Source organism: Armigeres subalbatus, chromosome 2, assembly GCF_024139115.2.
Source record: "Armigeres subalbatus isolate Guangzhou_Male chromosome 2, GZ_Asu_2, whole genome shotgun sequence".
Classification (NCBI taxonomy): Eukaryota; Metazoa; Arthropoda; class Insecta; order Diptera; family Culicidae; genus Armigeres; species Armigeres subalbatus.
This window is the reverse complement of record NC_085140.1, coordinates 399,257,795-399,281,502: the sequence shown is the minus strand read 5'-3', so window position 1 is coordinate 399,281,502 and position 23,708 is coordinate 399,257,795. Positions and strand designations below refer to the sequence as shown.

Sequence of the window (23,708 nt, the reverse complement as noted above, 5' to 3'; positions counted from 1 at the left end):
TATAAGCATTTTTACCATTAGAGAAATTTTAAATGTTGCATCTAAAACCTGCGACCCCTATGATTTTGGTTCTGTTCTGCATGTTTAGAATTCACTCAAGGAAGGATATACGTGCACTGTGTGTATATATCCTACAACATATGCTTATAATATGTAGAATAGCACTGATGTTTCAATGCAGCAACGTGTGCATATCTGTGTGGTTATGTTTGCTGGCCTAGCTGCCCACTTGCATCGCCCCCCGGCAGCGATGTACATAATAATGACCCGCACAACAATAACACGCTCCATTATCTGTGCCCGTCCATAACGTGACTGCAGCATCGAATCATAGTGCTGTGTGTTGTTATGCGGTGGCTAGTGGTTTTCGCTTTGAATCTGGGGGTGTTGATGAGCGCCGATCACCCGTCCAAAGGTCGGGTGATTTGGTTAGATAGGTCGGTTGTTTGGTGTTGAGAGCGAAAAATCGGCTTATAATCTATAGGCGGATCTGGCCGACTGTTGCATTTGGTGTTGATGTACCGTTAACTAGGGAGATTTTACATTATGCACAAGTTGTATTCTAGTCTAGAGGTTTATGAACCTTATATTCGGAAAACATAGCAATACATTGCTGGAATAAAAAAAAACTAGAAAATATTAAGCAGTGCTTTTTCAATGATGGTGAAGTTCTCATCCGTTTCAGCACCGTCAACCATCTTGTGTGACTTCAATGCGCATAACCCTATGTAAGAGTTATAAACGACAAACTCTCTTAGCGGGTTCATTGTTTCGATATTTGTTCGGACGGTCGGATTCGGAATAACAAACCATTTTTGGAATCAATCCTCGCACAGGATGGTCAATTCAATTTTAGTATTAATATTAGTTACTTACATACATTTTACATTCTGTTGCTCACAATTTTTAGTGTCCTTTAAGTCAGAATATGTTGTTTGTGATCTCATGACCAACTTCTATGCAACTCGATCGGAATTCAATAATGGAACAATTTCTAACTCATCTTTGTTGATGTTGTTATGCTGTAGCTGTTAACGTATGTTCTTTTTACTCGCTTCCCTATCTCTTCTTAGAAACGGTCAGATATCAGAGTGCCTAATCGGCCAAATGTTGGTTGCGGCGTATCTGCGTCCGGGCAGTGCTGCCCGAACATTCTCTAGTCCGTAACTCTGCCCGGAGGTCACTTCCGGCTCAGGGTTACTATCTCCTACCTCCATAATGGCCAGCTGGCGTACGTCTGTTCCTTATGTTACTGTTCAATGTGACGGATATTGTTCTAAATATAACCGAACAATCTGCTTTGGCCTTTTACAGCTGGACCGCCTCTACCACTCAATGCAAGAGTGAATGGTGATTTCTATGTGATGTGATGTATTTACATTGAATTAACGAAAAACCGCATCTATTATCATGTTTAGTCAAGCAGACTTCACAAATTTGCTGTCTCCTGACTGCCCTTAACCAAGCAATATTCATTTGCTTGATTTACAGGTACGAATTAGGTTATCCGAACTTCTGCAAATCCAGAAAGAGCGGCTGACTACTTCGCTACTAGACTCACCGCTTTTCTTTTGCTCAGAGCCATGCACATGCACAAACTCCTTCCTCGGTTTTGCTTTCTCATATCGCATATATTCTCGTAGAAAGTTCTGTGACCCCGGACACGTCGGAAACTATTTCATTCATGAAATAATTGAACATCCTCAGCGGTCTATACACTTTTCCACGCTTATATCGAACCCAATCCAACTAATAGCCAGGGGGCAATTTGTCCACCAACTACTGGATTAGCATTGGATTATTAAGATGATCGGTCAGATGCGCCGCTTCCAGTTGGTCGCATAATTGCTTCACCACCATCCCGAAACTGATGAACGACTCCAAGCGCTGAGCGTTTGACACGGGAGCATTTCGAACCTTCGTCAGCAAAGTTTTTCGCAACTTCTTTGGTCTTCCGTAAAGATTCCACAGGTCACGAATCACATCTGTCCACTAATCAGAATTCGGCAGTACAAGTCGACTCCTTACTGCTTCCATTGCGTCTCCCTGTAGACAGTCCTGCAGTCCGTTTCAAATTCAAGGTTTGTAGTGGTGTAGTGTAGTGGTTGTAGTGTCATCAAAACTGCTGGTAAACAGTGGCCAAACATCCGACGCTTCCCGAAACTTTGTAAGATGTTGGAACACCGCTTTCCGAGCCTCTAGCTGCCGCTTTGAAATATGACCGATTTCTTGCCCAAAGAGCCTTGACTGCTCCGCACTATATCGGCTTCGACTGTTATCCACCTGGTCCTCCAATTATTCGCTTTCTTTGTCCGGTTCGTCACTATGGTCGACTGCTGCTCGGTTGCCCTCTTGATGTGACCGTCCAACCATTTCTTCACTTTCCGCTTAGACTGTTCTTCCTTTGTCCCGCCAACAGCAAAAGCTTGGTTCTTTAAGCGTTGACCCGCCTGACGCTTTCCTCGAATTGGTTCCTGATTGCCTCCCGCTTCTTGACGAACTCCTTCTCCGCGGCGAGTTGGGCATCTAGCATTTTGTGCTCATGCTCTAGTTGCCGTTCCTCCATCTCGCGTTGAACCTGGAGCTCCAGTTCCTGCATCTCCCGTTCTTGCAACAGCTGCACTTCCTTCCACGCTTTTTGCCTAACGAGTAGCTTCTTTCGCGCCTCCATCAGCTTTGCAAAGGCCTTCTCCTTTGTGAGTTGTTCCTCTTCCAACTGCTACTCAGTCGGATCTGCGTCGGAAACAACTCCCTGATAGGACCCTCCATCGCCCTTTTGGCCGGTCTTCTTGCCACCTCCCGTCTTGCTTCTCGTGTCCGGAACCTTCAGCAGCTGAGCACTAGTGAAAACACACTTTTGACAGTGGCAATCAGTTTCTACAACCTCCTGATCGACACCAGCGCATGAATAATGTGCCCACTGCTTGCATCTCCCACATTGGACCCAATTCACATTATCTGACGTCGAGTCCGACAATGAGCAGAACCAAACATTGCTCTTTTTTCGAAGGAGAAGAAGTCATTCTGAAATTATCCGATATAAAAAAATTGTGTTATGTACCAAAGGGCGATTCAAATACGACTTCCAGTATTTTTTGGGATTTCTAGACCCCTCCCCCCCTTTGTCACATTTTTGGTATACATAGTACATGTACCGTCACAAAATCTTAGATCCCCTCGAACATCGAACCGAGCCATATAAGCGCCATATAAGTTTGATGTCTTGACTCAATACGAGAAAGGCAGTATCACTACTCGGTGAATTAGGTTGAGGTTTGAAAGGAAATTTTACTCACTTTCCATTCAAAGTGAGACGACTTAAAACCAGTGTTCTTTAGCACTTCAATGTGGTATGAATTTGCTTAAAACGATTGTATTGTCGTCAAAAGCATAACGATATAAAGTAAAATAAGGCATATTGGCATTATGCGACAATTGTTAACAGCCCAAACAACATTTGCGTAATCCAACAGAAATACACCACTTAAGCACATAATTGAGATACAAATGCACAGTTTGAATCTATAAGTTTCCATTTGAATATGTTTGAGCGCAAAAGCAGAAGAATTGATAGAAGAAATGAATGTGCACCTGCGAAATCCTTTCCATTATTTCATTGCACACCAATAACAAACAAGTAGTTACTGTTTTGGATAGCAACAAAATAGTAGCTTGATGTTAATTTTGAATTTGTTTTGCAATGTATTAAAAAGTTTTGGTCTACCTGACTTCATAACTCAAAGTTGATGCCAAGGCCACGAGTCAATTTAAGCCAGTTTTTATTATTTTGATAACTGACCCAAATTTGGGTTGAATCAGATGGGCCCGTTAATATGAGTTAAGTTTCTGCAGAAAATAAAAAAAAAAACAAACATAAAATGGCACCAACACAATGAAAGTTTTCTACTTCAGTGTCTGGTTGGCAAATACAGCAATTCCATTGCCAATTGCTTCAAACGATAATGCATCGGTCAAGAATACTTGAACCGATATTATGAAAATTCTGGTAAAAGTCAAAATCAGTAAAACATAATATTTTTGTGTTTAAGACATTTTAAGGCAAATTTTGGGCTGTGCAACATTTCAGAACGAATAAACCATCTGCCCTAAACGTCAGGCCCATATATTAACTGTCAAAAGTTGAGTCAAGTGCCCTACGGTGTTTTGCTAGTGCGTTTGAATAATATTATTTCGTACGTCAAACAAGACCAAAAATGTCGAGGAAGCATTTTTCATCTATTTTTAAATTTCAACTTAAACAATGTTCCTTTCGATTTTTGAGTCGAAAAAAAAAACTAATGCGTTCAGGATGATTAACTTCATCGTTCCCTGAAAAAAAATCGAATATCGATTCTTCATTTTAGGACCCAATTGAAAGTGTATTGCGTTTTGTTATAACGGCGTATTTTGTAGATTGCTATACTGATAGCTGTCATGTATTGTACAATTCCTTGTGGATTACTATTTGAGAATTAAAAGCAAACTAATTGGAGGTTTAAAATAATAAAGCATGAAAGCTACCATTGCTGGTCACGCCCATCTTCTTTGCTACTACACAATTATTTTATTTCGCTGGAAATCAGAAAAATGTTGCAGAATTTTCCTGTGCTGTAAATTCAGCAACTTAACCAGTAAATTGTTTTGTGCTGAATAACCAGCAATCGATTATAATCATTCTGACAGCTTAATTTTGCTTGTTTTTCAGTGGTTTTGCGTAAGCTTTTCTCATTGCTGGTTTTCAGCAAATACTCTCAAGGGTGTTTTAGCCCGAAAATCTAGAAACAATTTTGGTATTTGCCAACGAGTTGATGATATATATTTATTGATTCCCTTAGCTAGATGCAAAAAAGGTGAGAAATCAAACGCAAAATTGTTTTTTCAGTCGAAAACCTAAAGTGCTAAGGTGTATATCTCGCCAAAATGAAAATTCTAACATTGAGTTCGATTTTGAATATTTGTGCCGTTCATAAGCACAAAGGTGAACGAAATTCCAATAAATAAAAATTGTCATTATCACCTAGTGCAACAACTTTGCAAGGATATGGAGCAAACCGCTCCGTCGAACTCTCAATCGCATTTATTTTGAATTTTTGTGCGAACAAATTATGAAAACATTTTGGAGGACTGTTAAGACTTGTCCTTGTGCGGTAATTGTTTGAAAGAGAAAAGCCTGAGAAAGCTTCAGTAGTGTGTGTGTGTGTGGTACAATTTTGACAGGAATGTTTTACTCAAACTTCAGAAATACTCTGATCTAGTGAAACTAACATTACTGAATCTTCAGTGAAATAAAGTTTTGCTGAATTGTTTCCCGCATTTTTTTGTTGATTCGCAAAATCGGATTTTTGTGTGTAGGGAAGGGAACAAAGTGGTGATACTTAACGGGAATCCAGCGGCTCACCAACGGATGTTACAGCAGAAGTTGGCTGGTTGGTAGGGAATATAGTTAAGGAGTATCATTATAAGCAAATGATATAATGTGTTCGAATAGCCATTGGTAGTGATCATACTTAGAAATTTATGTCACTCCATTATTGATTTCCCTGGAATGGGAAAAAGCTGGCTTATTTGCCCAGGTTTAAGTGCCATTGTTCGCTCTCTTAAACGTGAAAGAAAGTTAAATATATTCAATTTAATTAAAAAAAAGTGGAGAAACTTCCTCACGAAAAGTTTCCTCCATACCGGGGCGGGAATTGAATCCACACTCCATAGCCCATGCGTCTAGACGATTGACGTCGCTAACCTCACGGCCACGAAGCCCACGACGGAAGAGCTAGGTCTTTGATCCGTCGAACGCAATTGCAACAGGTAATTCTTACGGTACCATAAACTTCAACTTCGGTTCTGATTTGTTCGGTTGAAGAACTGACAAAGCGCTGAATTTGATGTGCGAGCAGGCGGAATTGTCGAGAAGAGGTTATTCTTGTGCGCAAGATTTTTTTATGTATACATAAAAAAATCTTGCTTGTGCGGTTGAAATCCGTTGTTACCGAAGTTAAGATCCCCGTCTCCACCAACTTCGCCACTGACGCTTCTTATCAGCGCTGTGGTCGTTACACTGCTACCTGAACTGTCGTTGCCGGTAGTGTTGATCTTCAGTCCATCGATCACCTCGCCATTGATGCAAATTGTCTATTCCGTACATCTATTGCCAAAACAATTGCAACATACAGATACAGCAGAGCCAGCAGTTTTCAGGAAGAAAAGAACCAAAGGAATCACACTTTTGATAATCATCTACTAAAGAAGCAGCAGCGAGAATCCACCACAAAGGTTGATAAGTTTTTTTTGTGATTTTCTGGCGTGTTCCATTGCTAGCAATTGAAATTGCATTGCTAATAAAATAAATGTGGACATTTTACTTGTTATGTTACATATTAAACCTCAGTCACAATCTCTGAACAACTAAGTTTTCTATAAAGCCTAGGTTGGATATTTGAAGATCACGTAGGATATTCCAGATCGCCAAATATCACTCCAACTGACGGTCGATTCTCACTCACGTGCAAAGCGTATTTTATTTTAGTCGAATTCGGAAGCAACAGGAACTACCAACCACCTCCACCACTTAACAGACAGAGGAAAGCAACAGCGTTTTCCTCGCCGCCGGCTCTTCCTTCCCACCAGAGCGAGCCGGACAGTGGCTGTGCCACTCGTTTTCCTCCTTCCCGCATAAATGTTAGAAAGCCCACAGCAACAATGTGTGTTCCTCCTGTGTCGGTGTTGTTGCTGTTGCCGTTAGAGGATATCAATATTTATTTTTCGACAGTGTTTAATTTCGATTCTCGCTCAGCTTTAGTTCGTTGCGAGTTTCGGGAAAATGGGTGAACGAATGACGATGATGACGGCGACGAAAAAGGTACCACGGCAAACCGATATAGCACCACCGCCACCCCCTGCGTGGAAAGTGGATTCAACTGGTGGCAGATCAATTCGGTGAACACATTTTCCAATTCCGGCTTGATTGGTGCGGTGCTCGGTCGGACGCGGCACTACTGGAAGCAGTGAGTGATTGACCGGACTTATGGCGCAGGTAGACAGGAATCGAGCCCCCGTTCGATGGCAATTTTGTTGCAAGTTTCATACTTTTCCTCACTTTTTTATTATTGTGTTTTTTTTTGTCGATTTTCGGGTTGGTTACCGATCTTTTTTTGGTAGCAACAGCAGCAGCAGCGATTCCAGTTGTACAGGTGGTACTATGCAATTATTAACATATTTATGGTTTCACATTGGCGACGGACGGTGATGCTGCTGCTGCTGATGATGATGGTGCGGTGATGTTGTTACTGCTGATTGGGACCGGTTCCTATAAGCAAACCAATATCACTGTGGGAAAATGACATGATATGTATTTGTTTATGTTGTCCTTTAATGATAAATTTAATTATTCCATTTAGTTATGATATGTCTGTTGTGTATGTCCAATATATTTTTGTAAGGTTATTTATAATGTTCACAAAGTTAGGTTTTCAGTATCGAAACTGACGGTATCGAATACTTGGCGACGTTTGGATTTCATATTCATGGTTAGCAATTTTATCCGTTTCGATTATTAAGATATTTGATCGAAATATCGTCAATGGTTTCTTTTTTTGATTTTCTCATAATATTATAAGCTAAGAAAAAGGAGTTTTCTATTTTGTAATAATTTTTGTGTCATGCTAAACTTTATAAGGCATTAATTTCCTTTTCGGATTTTTTTTTCTGATTAGAACTGATCTTGTGTCAATATTAATGTTTTTCAACACTATTCAATTTTAACCTCCTTCTAGACCAACTTCCACTGTACAAAGTGCTCCGAAAAAATCACTCCTCCGCCCAGCAGAAAACAATCTTCCACTTTGCCCCTCGAATCGTTGAAGCCAACCTTTTTTTTTTGTTGTTGGATGGATTCGGTCGGCGACGACGACGATGGAATGGAATACCCTTCGAGAAGGATGACTGTGTTTGGGTTCTTTTTTTTACTACTCTCTCGATTTTCAATGCGTATCATCATCGCCGTCGACCACGAGCAGCGAGCAGATGGCTTTTTTGGAGGCTTTTCCACCAATCGTAGAGAATTGATTTTTTAAATCGCCTTGGACGATAGTGATCAAGTGTGTGTTTGTATGCGAGCCCGGTTTGTGCGTGTGTGGGGATATGCAAAAGGTGTTTCTTGTGATATTTTCGAAATGATTTTAATTTCTTTTTCCTTGTCCTTTATTTCTGTCCATTTCCAGAAAAAGCAGGCTATCAGTCTCCATATGGCGGCATGGACAATGGCGTGGTAAGTTTTGTTTTACTCTTTTTTTTCAGGTTGTCCCTTCTATGCCCCTATCTGCGTTTTGAAACTGTTTATTAGTGGGGGCCCCCTTTTGCCGAGGATGGGATCCTGTAAGTTTTGCAACTGCTGCCCATGTCCTGTCGTTTGTTGGCTGGCGCTGCAGAGGGTGCAATCAACTTTGTAGGTTAAGTATAGGTTCACGCGCACTGTGGAAGGAGCGGGCAATTTTAGGAATGATTCTTTCGGGGTCCAAACGCTGACGGACACGAAGAACGAAGATGAGGTGGGCAAGGAGACGGTTTGTTATCCCCTTTTTATGTTTTCAAGAAGAACTCAATTGTCCGAGAATGCAGCGCCGGGTGCAATGAACCAGGTTGGCGTTGATATGAGCGATTTGGGTTTTATAGGCTTTCAATGTGGGTTTGATTTGCCCACTGGTGCACAGCGGGCAGGCCAATGAACTTTTGTATGCCGGTTCTGGGGTCTCGATTGTCACTTTTTGATTGTGTTTTATAGGTCGTGCATAGCACTGTAATTTAGAACATATGGTCCTTTCATATGGCGATCCAACATGGCTATAAATAAGAACTGCAATCAGGTACATTGCCAGGACACATCATTTTTAAAGTAATCGATCAGAATCCCGTTATTTAATGAACTCTACTTTGGGGTCGTTCTAAAATGATGTCACAGCTTTTAGGGGTGGGGGAAGGGGTCTAAGATTTTGTGACAGTACATATACTAGGTATACAGAAAAGCCTGACATAGGGGGGAGAGGGGGTCTAGAAATCCCGAAAAGTAGTGGACGTCATATTTGAATCACTTGCACATGTCCTGAAAGTATAGCTAGGGGTGAATTTGAGAAACTTGTGGTCAGTTGATTAGACGATACAGATTATATTAATTGAAATTCGAAATCATGATAGCTCTAATTTAATAATTTTTGAGTATACCGGTCCAAAAAGTAATCCAAACTACGAAAAAGTAGATGTATGTCTGGAATCATATGTTTTCCAGAATTTTTATCTTAATGTTCTACATGACCAACAGAATGTTCAACGGGGATGGTGCTAGTTTGACTGCTCCTTTAAACAAAATTACAGGTCTTATTGCTTCATAGAACATCTTAACGATACTCCAAACTATCCTTGAGTTTTGATCTTGGTCGTCTGTATGATTAAAAAAGTGTTATACTGGTTTTTAGTCATATTTTTCAGTTAGAATAGATCCCTTATTATGAGCATGTTACAGTATTCCCAAAACATCAAGGGTACATAAAGGGGATAATGAGCGAAGATCTTAAAGTTCTGAAAGTCAGCAAAGCGATCTGCGCGGTATAAGCCTTACTTTTGGATTGGAGATGCTCAATGGAATATGATTACCCTATTGCAAACATGCCACAGTATTCTTAGGACACCTATCGTACTGCAAACTTGTTTTTGAATTCAGATCTCGATGGTCTGTATGGTGAATAAAGCGTTCTTCTGGGCCCTTGAAATAGTTTCTTTGGGCATCATTTTGCTTTTATAAATATGCCAGAACATTCCCAGCACATCTATGGTGCTCCGAATTATTTTTGAGATTATATCTTGAACGAAATAATGGAGAACGAAGCATTCTATATGCTGCCGTAATCTGAAAAAGTGATGTATACGCCATTTTCCAAAAAATGGTGTTAACGAGTAGTACTAATTGAGCTCTTTAACCTTTCGGGACTCGCACCGTTGTAAAAAGTACAACACTTTCGATAAAAGTCCGCTTGTCGTTCACAACAGCGGCGGGACTGCGTGAGTGATCCAGGACCAAGCGAGTTTCGGAAGGTTAACAGAAAAATGGAAAACATGTATGTTGTAATTTGGCGCTTATGTCACTTTCTCAGATTACGGCAGAATGGGGTCTTGGCCATACTTTTATACTGGAATAACTCCAGACGTTATTTAACTGATTTAAACATGTCACATTTGCAGTACATCTGCCGTAACGTGTGGTTGGCCGGGTTGACCCCCGGAAAGGGCGCCAGGACTTAGGGACGTCGAAATTCCGAATTTCTTAATGGGAAATGATGAAAAAATAATCCCAAATTCACCGATTCAAAGTGATTCAGTTTTAAACTTTGATCAGATGGTTCCCATCGCGGACTACATCCGTAATCAATCGTTCGAATAATTTCTGGACGGCCCTTTTCCATCAATAACTGATACAGATAACACTACGTCGCGACACTTCGGCGCACGGAGCATGTTCCCCCTAATTTGTGAGATTTGTATCATCGTCTTCCCTGTCTTATTCATCATTTACCTGATAGGAAAAGAAGTTGAATACAAGACAAAATTTTCAAAACGACTTATCTGCTTTTGTAAACAAAGATTCAAACGACGATTTGACGAATCTGATAGCTCTCCCACGCAAACCAACACCACCAATAGGTAGGTGAAGGTTTCCGCTTTGAAAATTTTGTCTTGAATAGAAAGGAACAGGAAAGGCAAATGGAAAGAAGCATGGAATAAGCTTCTGGGGAAGGAGCTCTAGATGAGGACTTCAATACGCCAAAGGAGAAACACAGAGTAGACTGTAAAAAACGCGTAAATCAAATTTATTTGCCTATATATTTTTGATTCGCGATTAAGAAATTTAAACCGTTTTCTAATAATAGATATACGGAAGTAGTGATAAGGAGTTTGTGTGAATTTGGGATAAATTATCCCATTTGATGCAGACAAACTATTTAGACTCAAAAAACGGAACAATACGATCGCATTTGATCCTTTGATCAGAGTTTTTCTCTTGGGTCTATATAAACTATTAAATTTTTAAACAAGGATGAGTATTTGAAATGACGGCACTCATCTAACGGCATGATGAATACGAGAATCGGGATTTCAGAAATGATGGTAACTGACCGACTTTAAAGTTGTAATTTATTGGTTCAACAAAATACCAGCGCCACCAAACCGACAGACCCACTCCAGAAATTTATATATCTTGATCCGAATAGGTCCGGGGTTGTTTTTTTCTTGATACGAATTCGTCCAATCGCTATTAATACCAATTCACTCCAAAACTGAATTGAAAGACAGCAGTTCTTTCAAACCACCGATCTAGCAACTCTACAGTTGGAGCTAATCAATAGGTCTGATGGCGATTCCGAAGTCCTTCAATCCACTCCTATTGTAAACAAAGATTCAAACGACGATTTAACGAATCTGATAGCTCTCCCACGCAAACCAGCACCATCAACAGGTAGCGGAAACCTTCACCTACCTATAGGTGGTGTTGGTTTGCTTGGGAGATCTATCAGATTCGTCAAATCGTCGTTTGAATCTTTGTTTACAAAAGTAGATAAGTCGTTTTGAAAATTTTGTCTTGAGTTCTTCCTGATGCTACTAGGTCCGAAAGCGACCCAGCCACCGACGGGCAGTTGGATTTGATTGGCCTAATCAACGATTTTTTTCGGCATGCATCCACGTAATAATGGATCTAGTCTTATTTTATTTGCGTCGCTGAAATCGTTAAATTCCTAGAAAACAGACTTCTAAAAATGTTCTGGCCTGTTACTGAACCTTACTTTCTATCTATTGGAATAATGCACTATGCAGGTTAAAGAGGCTTAAGGAATTTATGACGCAAAAGTTCAGTGAGTCCACAACGCAGAAAAAAAATCTTTGTTTTGAACATGCAAGAAAGTAAGGAATGCCCAATAAAAGTTTCACCAAGGACGCAGAGATTCCACGCTACATTGTTTTACGTAGTCTTGATTAAGAGTTAGGGACAAAAGATCGAAAGTCAAGAGGTTCAAAGAACAAAAAGTCGAAATACAAAACGTCGAAAGACAAAAGGTCGAAAAGGACAATAGGTCGAAAGGGACAAAACTCCGAACGGGACAAAAGATCGAAAGAAAAAAAGATCGATAAGACCAAAAAGTGGAAAGAGACAAAAGGTAGAAATAGACAAGAAAATGAATTAAGCAAGAACTCTGCTCTTTTATTTTTCACAATTTTTAACAATTCTATCAAATTCATTCAGTGAGTACAACTAATAGATGAATGTTTAATTTTTTTAAATGTCACTCCGATCTATCAAAATGGTGCACGCCCTTTAGTCCTTTTAGACCTTTTGTCCCGTTCGACCTTCTGTGCCTTTCGACCTTTTGTTCTTTCGACCTTCTGTTCCATTCGACGTTTTGTCTTTTCTACTTTTTGTCCTTTCGACCTTTTGTCTTTCGACATTTTGCCCTCTCGATCTTTTGTCTTTCCACCTTTTGTCATAGATTCTTGCAGATTCGAAGTTCTGTATAATTAACAAAAAGTTTTCCATTGGGTATAATTTCGTTATTAAAAGCATGTCACAGGTTTCCCAGAACATCTATTATCTTTTAGTTTATTGATGATAGATGTACAGATAGACCGTAGTACCGTATTGAGGCTTGTTCTTTAAACTTCAGAGCCCCTGTCTCCTTCTAAAAATTGCCGGACAATGACATAAAAGATGTTCCGAGTCCTCTACATCAGCGGTTCTCAACCTTTTTCTTGAGAGAAACCCCTTCGCACTTTTGAATTAAATGAGGTACCCCCTATTTTTTTTCTGTAAATGAAAATAAGTGTAACATATGAGATATATGGAAAAGGGAACTGAATACTAACGGAATATATGAGTCTCCATTAAGTGAGCTGAAATTTTCATTATTCCGAGCTCTTAAAGAGAGGCTTCCGAGCCTCTTGAAAGACGACTTTTGAGCCACTAGGAGGCTTCAAAGCATCTTGAAATGACGTCTCTAAGCCTCTTGAACGTAGCTTCCAAGCCCCTAGAAAGATAAATTCCAAGCCCATTGAAGAGAGACTTCCGAGCATCTAGAAAGAAAGCTTTTAGGCCCCTTGAAAGAATTCCGGGGCTCTTGAAAGGAATCTTCCGGGCCTCTTGAAAGGAGTCTTCCGGGCCTTTTGAAAGGAGGCTTCCGGGCCTCTTGAAAGGAAGCTTCCGGGCCTCTTGAAAGGAAGCTTCCGGGCTTCTTGAAAGGAGGCTTCCGGGCCTCTTGAAAGGAGGCTTCCGGGCCTATTGAAAGGAGGCTTGCGGGCATCTTGAAAGGAGGCTTCCGGCCCTCTTGAAAAGAGGCTTCCGGACCTCTTGAAAGGAGGCTTCCGGGCCTCTTGAAAAAAAAAGCTTCCGAGCCTATTGAAAAAAAGCTTCAGAGCCTCTTGAAAGAAGGCTTCCGACCCTCTTGAAAGGAAGCTTTCGATCCTCTTGAAAGGAGGCTTTCAGGCCTCTTGAAAGAAGGCTTCCGGGCCTCTTGAAAGAAGACTTCTGGGACTCTTGAAAGGAGCCTTCCGGGCCTTTTGAATGTTGGCTTCCGGGTCTTTTGAAAGGAGGCTTCCGGGCCTCTAGAAAGGAGGCTTCCGGGCCTCTTAAAAGGAGGCTTCCGGGCCTTTTGAAAGGAGGCTTTCGGGCCTTTTGAAAATAGGCTTTCGGGCAACTTGAAAGGAGTCGTCCGGGCCTCTTAAAGGAGGCTTCTGGGCCCCTTGAAAGGAGGCTTCCGGGCCTCTTGAAAGAAGGCTTCCGAGCCTTCTGAAAGGAGGCTTCCGAGCTTCTTGAAAGGAGGCTTTCGGGCCTCTTGAAAGGAGGCTTCTGGGCCTGTTGAAAGAAGACTTCTAGGACTCTTGAATGGAGGCTTCTGGGTATCTTGAAAGAAGGCTTTCGAGCCTTTTGAAAGCAGGCCTCTGAACTTCTTAAAAGTATTTTTTCGAACCTTTTGAAAGGAGGCTTCCATTCTAAGAGAACACACAGATACATCACAAAAAGGTTCGGGACCTTTTAACTATCGAGATGAACCAAGTCTTGCCAGCATATCAGCTTGTTCGTTGCCTTCAATGCCACAATGATCAGGAACCCAATAAAGATTCACTCTGCTACGACAACCCAAGGTTGCAATTCCCAACCCATTCCCAAACCAGTTTAGATGTGCATGTTGCTGATTTCGAAGCATTCAATGCTGCTCGGCTATCAGACATTATGCAAATATTTGAATGCCTGTAATTTCGGCGTAAGCATAATTTAGAACATACTAAAATAGCTTGAACTTCAGCTTCGAAAATAGTTTGCCACTTGCCCATAGAAATCGACATATTTATCCCTGGGCCAGTAACGCCTGCTCCAACTTGATTTTGCAGCTTGGAACCATCGGTGTAAAATACAATTGATTCTGAGCGAAGAATTGGTCCACCGAAAAGATATTTTAGTTACCAGATAAAGATTGTCGCTGTCCGGAACATCTTTTGCTGGCGAGGATAGGGAAACTAAATGTCAATGAAGGAAACATACATACGATTTGACAGTTAGGTACCACACATTTTTCGGACAGCAGAACAAAGGGAACCGAAGCGACAATCTTTATCTGGTAACTAAAATATCTTTTGTCCACCGTTAGTCCATATACTTCGTTCAAGACCCAGTGGCGTAGCCACATGGGTGGTTTTGGACATAACCCCCCCCCCCCCAAGACAACATTTTTGGAAAGAATTTTTTTTTCGAAAAAAGAAGGAACGCCACTATCAAGATCAATTACATCTAAACATCGATGAAAGTTGTATCTTCTCCTCATCCATTCATCATTGTTTGAGGAGGAGGTTTGAATCTCTTCTAATTTTCGGCGTGCTTTTCATTGCACCAGTTATTGAAAGAGTAGTCAATCTTTGGAATTTTTTCTCCCAGTAGGTTGAACAAGAATTTCTGAACCGCAAGGTCTCCGAACCCAAAAAAAACATTTCCAGCTGAATAAGCTAGTTTGTTTGATGAAGCGATTTACCATGTATTAATGTTTGTTGGGAAGTAACATTCACGTAATTAAAGTAGACGATGATCAGTCATACATAAATTACTCATCTGACACATCTCGTGACTGCGATTCTGTTTGAGTAAAGAGTTATGTCTTTAACAGATATATCATAAAGGATGAGCGATTCCCTTCGTTAAGTAAACCAAGATCGATACTATCTAAGTAACGAGCTGGAGCCTCGCAGATTAATATCCGAACTATCTCAGCTGATAAGATAAGCATTAGAAGTATCTAACAACTTGTTTGAAAATATCCGTGGGGATGGTTTATCATGTGGTAAATAAACCAAACTACATATAGACGTATTTCCAGCTGGGGGCTCCATCAGTCAATATGAACAGCACAAACATCTTTTTGTTAGTTCAGAGATAAGTGTAGCAACGATAGCGTTGTTAACAAGTACACATGCATCGGGTATTGATTGTGAATTTGTCATTCCATTACTGACTACAGCACAATTCATGTTGACTAGGTTCTAGATAGAAGTTACCTTTGCGAAAATAAGGTTCTTGCTCCAAAGCCACTTGAGATTTGCTATTTTGCATAAGTTTACAAACAATGTTCTTTGCTGTTCTTTTGTGCCGAAAAGTGGTTTTAAATATAGCATTGCGATTTGGATAATACATTTCACAATTCCAGCACTATTGTGAACAGCAACGATGAGGCCAAATCGGTATCGTAAGAAAAACGTCAAAGACGAAACACAGAGTACACTGTGAAAAACGCATAATGCGATGTTAAGGTCACTCCTGACGGAATCCATGTTTCAAAGTGCTCGCGTTTTCGGGGGCACACCACTCGATACGGAGGCGGTGCACAACTGTCATTTTTGTTGATTTAGCTTTGCTGCGAAAAAATAAAAATGACAGTTTTGCGTTGCTTCCGTATCGAGTGATGTGCCCCCGAAAACGCGAGCACTTTGAAACTTGGATTCCGTCAGGAGTGACCTTAAAACTAAATAAAGGTAGCCGATTGTCTCGGAGACGCAAACAGCCCACTACGTCATAGTTACGGTTCATAAGTCAACTCTCAATGTGGTCGAACAGCCGAGCTTTCATAGAAATATTTTCCTATTACAGTGAACGTTCGCTAATTGGGGTTTTTCTAGTTGGGGCGCTTTTTAGTTGGGGGTTCGCTAATTGGGGCGAAACCCAATTAAAAAGCAGCTAAACGTCAGAATGTGATGTCAAAAACCCGTTGACGTTTTGTTTCCGTGTTTGGCGGGATCGATATTTTCTGGCGCGTAAAATTTTCCTTTGTTCAATGCAAAAAGTAAACAACATTGACGCTTGTCAAAACGCCCCAATTAGCGAACGACATTCGCTAGTTGGGGTGAGGTCGTGCCCCAATAGACCATTGCATGATGACGTAGGTTGACAGTTCACAGAGCTTTTTCTCCGGGACTTAGCCTCCGGCGCAGCTTCCGATAAAATTGTTTCGTCATTTTATTCGCATGTAGATGTCCATTGCGATTGATTTCATGCTGAATGCAAAGAATAACACTAAAATATTCGGATCACAGCAATTTTAAACTAAAAATATGAATTTTAATTTTCCCTTCATCGATTTTTTTTTCTAACACCTTGTAAACAAGCTCTGTGAACTGTCAAAATAAGTGAGGTTAAGTTAGAGTTTGCATTGGTCTATTAGCGAACGATCACTGTACTATGATTAACTTAATTCCACCTGGGATTAATGCGTATGTTGTTTCATATCAAGATTCTTTTTATCAAATTCTAAAACTAGTAATCTAAATAGCTAATTAATGTAGAGATGTTTTAAAGATCGAATATTTGTTCGAATTTGTAAATTTGTAAATTTCTCCTCAGACTGAATTCTGTTTAGAAATGCCTGTTTTATTTCAAATTGATTACTCTTCATGATGAATGCAGAAAATTGAAAATCTGTCTATTAGTTTTTATCTATTTTTGATATTTTGTTGGAAAAATAAAAAAACAAAGCCAAAAGCAGTGAAAAACATAAAACAAAGCCGATGCTAACACGAAATTAGCCCAATCAGCAGCACGAGAAAATTGCACAAATTAGATAAAAGAAAAAAAACTAGCCTACGGGCAATCCAGGCGGCTCATCCAATTCGAAACAGGAACCAAGCAATATTCTTTCGTAGAGTCGGAGCGAAACCCAAATTATTCAGCGTACCAAGAAGCCACGGAGCACCAACACCTACCAACAAACACATGCAGGAAAAAGAAACTCGAACCGAGTCCTTCTTGCTCTTGTGTGTGCTCATCGCAACCTACGCAGCAACCTTCCGCAAGAGAAGAAAAAGGATATTCCAGACAAAAATCTTGGAGGGCACGAGCTCTCTCGGGGCGGACTAGCACATAAAAATAAATGACTCAGGACGGATTGCGAGTACATTGACTTGAGTCACAGTTTGAGGCTTATTACAATTGGAAAAAAAAAGTCACAAAAAATTGTTCCGCTGCATTAAAAAAAGCAAAAGTAATTCACTTACACGGACAAAAATTAGTCGTGAAAAAGATTAATTTATAGATGTAAAAAAATGTAATTGGAATCATTGTAGTACTCAAAACGTATTTATTCGTAGGAACCATACAATAAATATAAATATTATTGAATATTGTTTTTTTTTTTTCATACAGGTTATGTGTCATTGGTATGTAGGTTTCGAATCATAATTTAGCTAAAGAAACTTGACGCTTAGGTGTTTATTTATATAGTAATGTATTTGGATACAATCTTTTCATTATCCATTTTATTTAATTGAAAAAAAAAATCCAAGAGACTTATTATCTCTTCTTAGAGATAAGATTAGTAAACGAATTGCTAGTAACGAAGAGAACAAAAATAAAAATGAGAACAAGATGGGCAAAAAAACTCCATTCAAGCGAGAGACACTGTAGCTGGTGGCTATTTCTACAGACGCGACGAGTTGGACACGCTCGACCGACCTAGGCCAGTGCTCCAAGGGACGATTGAACGGATTTTGCCGGCTGACTGACTGCTGAATAATAATGATTTAAATCCTTTCCACTGGGAAACCGGCCACTATTCTTTGCAAAGGGTAGTCGATACCAATCACTTGTTAGGTTGCGTATGTTGCATACCTTGATGCTTGATTAGATCCCTTTCGATAAAATAGATAAGGCCGAAATGTCATCCCAATAGCAAATAATACTATCAGGATATCAGTTCTCTTTGAATCATTTACGTACATATGTAGGTACTTACCAATGGCTGGTTTCAATAATTAGATTTTGATTGATTAGATTTGAAATGTGATTTGAATACCTAATTGTACGATTGATGTTCTAAGCAATGGGTCGTTTTTTTTACCGATCTCTTCTTCGAGTTGCATTGGATTCGCACGCAAAGCGCAGACAAGAGCAGAGGGGTCGTGTGCCAAACAGAAACGTAAGAAGTGCGCTCCTCGCACTGTAATTAGTGATGCTTCTTCAATTTCCTTCGAATCCCTTTAAGATATTTACTTACTCTCCGCGTCGGGATAATCATGTCTCATGGAGCTAGGGTGTAAACGTAATAAAGCAAACCGACGAACCAGTAAAGAAAACGATCCGAAGAGCTCTCAGAATGGAGGGTTGGTTGGGTTATTGTGTTCCGGATCGGGGAAAAGAAAAATTGAAATTCGAAGAAAGGATTCGCGAGCGGTGCACTGTTCGAGATCGGTGGATGGTTATTTAAATCTAGATTTAAAAGTAGGACGACACTTCCGGAAGGAAGGGTGTTTTTTTTGCTTGGGGCGAAGAAGTATGAAGTGGTGCATTATACGATGTTGGAACCTGTTTTAAGAGGTGCAACGGATTTGTATTTTTTCTTACTTCAATTGATGTGGGGAGAGCTAGAATACAGAAGAGTACCATCGCTGTCTATCAGCGTTTTTCTTTGAATACAAGACCTTTAATTTAGCTCGTAAGTAAACATTCTATTGTATCGTCTGACAAAAACAGATAAATAGAATTGGTTTTTAATTTTTAACGGAAAATATGACAACCAAAAAGTGCAAATATGTTGAATCAAGGATGTTAACGATCATTCAGTAATTTGCATTCGATCATTTAGTAGTTTGTCAATAACACATTCCGGAAGCTGAATTTCAAATCATGTTGTATGGTAGACTTCTTGTGCGAAGGTTTTTCTACAACTTTGCTTAATGGTTCGATATTAGAATTCAACTAATAACGGAGTTATAGCGCTAGTTGCAGTAACTTAAACTAAATGATTGGAATTTTGTTATCATTTAGTCTAAGTTACTGAAACTATAGCTTTAACTCCGTTATTAGTGAAATTCAAACAAAGAACCATTAGGCAGAGTTGTAGAAAAACCTTCGCACTAGAAGTTCACCATACAACATATTTTAAAATTCAGCTTCTGGAATGTGTTATTGACAAACTACTAAATGATCGAACGCAAATTACTGAATGATCGTTTACATCCTTGTGTTGAATTATAGATTCAGTAGAATGAAATGTTCTGAACATTTCAAATTACTTACACAACCAAGGATGTTTTCGATCATTTAGTAATCTGGGATCGATCATTTAGTAGTTTGTCAATAACTCATTCCTTGGAGGCTGTATTTTAAAATCTGTTCTATGGTGGACTTCTAATGCGAGGATTTTTCTACAACTCTGCCCAACAGTTCGTTGTTTGAATTTCACTAATAACATAGTTAAAACGCTAGTTGCAGTAACTTTTACTGAATGCTGAATGATAACGTTCACAATTTCGCCCCTAGTGTTCCTATTTTGAAATAATATGATCAGCGGTTTTGGCCTGTGGTTTTGGCCTCCTAAACAAAATTGTAGTAGACGGCAACTTCCTAAATCTCACGGATTTCGAAATATCTTACTAATATTAGCATGAACATCAAGATGGTGAGCACCAATCACGCAATGCTTCGACGTTTTGAGGTCCACAAAGGACGATCGAAGTTCTCAACATTTCAGACAAATCTCGATGGACGGAAAAATTTGTGAGTCCCAAAATTGTTCAAATCGGTTCACTAACGGCTGAGATATAGTGATTTCAAAATAGTGTCTTTCGAGGCATGGTCGTTCGTGTAAGTAAAACCTATCATGGTCGGAGGAGTGTTAATGAGTCTTCTAAATATATTTTGAATCTATTTCTCTTGATTCATGTGATTCAAAATATCTAAATTTGCCACTGGATTCCTTTTTGAATGCGTGAATTATATCATTTCTTAATTTCCCTTGCAATACCGTTAGCCTGTGATTGTTTTGGCAGGTTTTCAGCATATGCATATTTCTTAACTGTAACTTTTTACATTGAAAGAACAATTCCAATCTCACTTAAAATTTAAAAAAATCATCAAGGAATAAAAGGTTTAGTGGATTACAGATGCGTCAAATAACAGTCAATACTTGGCGATGTGTAAATTACAGTCCCCTTTTGGAAGTGTGGAGATATTGTAATAAAAAAATAATTGTAATAAGGCCGTTACAAATATTTAATTGACTTTTTGTCCTACTGGTCTCCGAAAGGTCAAGGGGGGGGGGGGATAATAAAAAATAAATATTAAAATGAAAAAAATAAAAAAAAACTCCTCGGATTTGTTAAAGAATGTTTTGAAAATCATCAAAATTATCAGAATTTTATTTTGTTGCCCCCTCAAAATATTATTTTTTGGCAAAAAAAATCCGAAAGTAGATTTTAAATATTTGTATCGGCCTAAATGTAAATTGTAAAATATGTAAGGAGCCATGCATCAAAATTGCTGAAAGCCGTATAATCAAATTCTGAAAGATAGTTTAAATTGCTGAAAGTTCATCACACACAAATTTTCTGATTTTTATATTATTTGATGAGTGGAGAAGGGTTTTAAATCATTAATCCCTGTAACATACAGTGGCGTCGCGTGGAATAATTGGGAACCTGTTCAAAAATGTTCAACGATCAAATACCTTTCTTAATAACCCTTCAGCACGTGCGCGGTTTGGCGCCACTCGTCGCTAGCACGCTTTGTTGCCAAAGGCAACGTTCTTGCAACAAATGGTGCCCTACCAAATAACTATGACTGGCGTCACCAGTGACCATCGGAAAAATATCTTTACAAAGCTCACTTTTCGTTGTTGGCCGTTAGCAAGGGAAAAGCATCATGCAACCATTTGATAACCAATAAGTTTTCATTAAAAGAGTAAGGTTATGCACATCATTACAGCTATATTGGAGCCACATATGAGACATCCTCGAAATATATGAACTTGAACAAACAATATTGAAATAGAAGAGAACTACGTTCAAATAATTATGCTGAACCAAGCTGCTCCCCACGAACTAAGTCAAATATGTAACTGTTGTTACTACTGGCATTCGTATCATCTGTAGTTTTGTATTCCGCGCATAGTTGAACGACAGAAGAATATGTCTTTTGCTCGTTCAAATTTGAAGTTGAACGAGTTGCAACGAAATGTGAGAAGACGTCGATATTATGCTCGCAGTGTGTTGCAGGACTTCGTTCCCAAACAGACGAATAGAGAGAAAATTTTCCTCACAATTCTCTCTCATATTTTCTTCTTCGTTCACGTCGTAAACTTGAACGAACTGCGACGCCGTTTCGTTGCATCGCTTCGTGTTCTACATGTAGGCGGGCAGAGACAAAAAAACACGTGTTTTGATGCAGGAGTGTATTTTTGTGCATTGGTAGGATACAAACAACCAAACGCCTGAATACAAAAAGGAAAGCTACATGTTTGCCTATGTTTCAAATGTGTTGACTGGTTCAGAAACAAAATTGAACGTAGCTGTTGCAACAGCTCTCTGTTTTCTGCCAACCGGTGCAACTATGTTTTTGAACACAAGATCAAAATATAATCTTCATTAGTTGGCCTACCTGTGCAATGAACAGGTTGAACAGGCCGACCAGACGCCACTGGTAACATATGTTCGAGTATTATCAAAGCAGTAAAAATCATTTGAACTTTACCAAGTTTCTGTAAGATTCAATTTAAATTATTTTTAGGATGATGTTTTATACCTATGGTAAAGTGCATCACATGAAAGATTCAATAAGCCTTTGGAACGCAATTCATTTATGGTCTCAAGCACTATTAGATCTAAAATCCAGCTCTGCAGTGGGTCGGTTGATGGTCCGACCTATACGGACCAGGAAATCGGGGATTTTGAACCACTACTGAACCTTGTTGGATCAATGAAACTCAACTCTACAGAAAACCCCAAATCTGGAGTGTGTTGATTGATGGTTGAAACCGCCATAGAACTCTTATTCGGATCTCTCTATTCTAGAGCGGGCCTAAATTAAGACTGAGTAACCGTTTTTTTACTAAAATACTTAATTGCGGTTGTATCAACAATAAATATTGTTAATCATAAACTAATGCCAATATATTGTTAATTTGAAACAGAACCAGGTTGATTCTACCGTTTTTTTTTCTCCGTGAAGGGTAGTTCGGCCGAAACCCATCTGGCCGAGCTGGTCATCCGACCAAATAGATCATTTGGTCGAATAGGTTACATGACCGAATATGGCATTTGGCCGAAAGGGTAATTTGGCCGAACAGGACATTTGGCCGAATAGGACATTTGAAAAGTGAGAAATAACGTGTGTGAGGAAAAGTGAGTTGTGTGAAGTGAGAAGTGAGACGTGAGAAATGAGGAGTGAGAGGCGAGACTACTCACTTTCACACCTCATTTCTCACTTTAAATTACTTATTCGGCCAAATGACCTTTTCGAGTCGAGTCAAATGATCGTTTCGAAGTCGAGTCAAGTACGAGATACTGAAGACGACCACACAGTTGTAGTCGAAATACGTATCTGCAAAGATATCAAAATAATTGGTGGAATTAAATGGAGAGTACTAAACTCGTCCTAGACGGTTGAATACATTCCACTAAAAAGAGCTTAAAATATGTTTTCTGACCTTTTCGGCCAATGACCTATTCGGACAAATTACATATTCGGCCAAATAACCTATTCGACCGAAAGGATCATTTGACCGAATAGGACATTTGGCTGAATAGGTCATTTGGCTGAATAGGTAATTTGAAAAGTGAGAAATAAGGTGTGTGAGGAAAAGTGAGTTGTGCAAAGTGAGAAGTGAGACGTGAGAAATGAGGAGTGAGAACGTCTCACTTTTAACACCAAATTTCTCACTTTTCAAATTACCTATTCGACCAAATGACCTTTTCGGGCAAATGGTCTATTCGGTCAAATGAACTATTCGGCTATATAACCATTTCGACCAAATTAATTTCGGCCTAATGGTCTGTTCGGCCAAATGGTATATTGGGCCAAACAACTTTCGGCCTAGTAGCCGTCGGCCAAATGGAATTCGGACGAACGGTATTCGGCCAAAAGGCCCTTCCTCTTTTCGCAACTACGCCTTCAAAGTTGGCGGACATCATAATTAAAAAAACAGCTCGTCCGATTTAAACGCAGTTTGAATTTTGTTGTTTTTTCTCTGGTTTTCTTTATGCCAAAAAATGGCTCTTCGGTGCAAGCTGGGCATATTTTTGGGCAAAATAAGCATATTTTTGCGTCCGAAAACCTGATTTTTTTCGTTAAAACGATTTTATTATTTAAAAAAATGTAGATAACAGAAAAACTATCGGAGAAAATTGAAAAAATATCGATTTTG

The 23,708-nt window shown here is 39.5% G+C and overlaps 1 protein-coding gene across 9 annotated transcripts in view; it reads left to right on the top strand.

The window, feature by feature from the left end:
• Positions 1-23,708, top strand: part of LOC134213265 (protein daughterless) — a 124,618-nt gene that overhangs the window by 49,451 nt on the left and 51,459 nt on the right. For all 9 annotated transcript variants that reach the window (XR_009979425.1, XM_062692143.1, XM_062692138.1 and 6 more), the window contains exon 2: positions 8,217-8,263. Coding sequence is in view for 8 of the 9 variants with exons in the window: in XM_062692143.1 (XP_062548127.1) it covers positions 8,217-8,263 (47 nt within the window). In the remaining variant the exon portion in view is untranslated. The remainder of the gene's footprint in view (positions 1-8,216; positions 8,264-23,708) is intronic.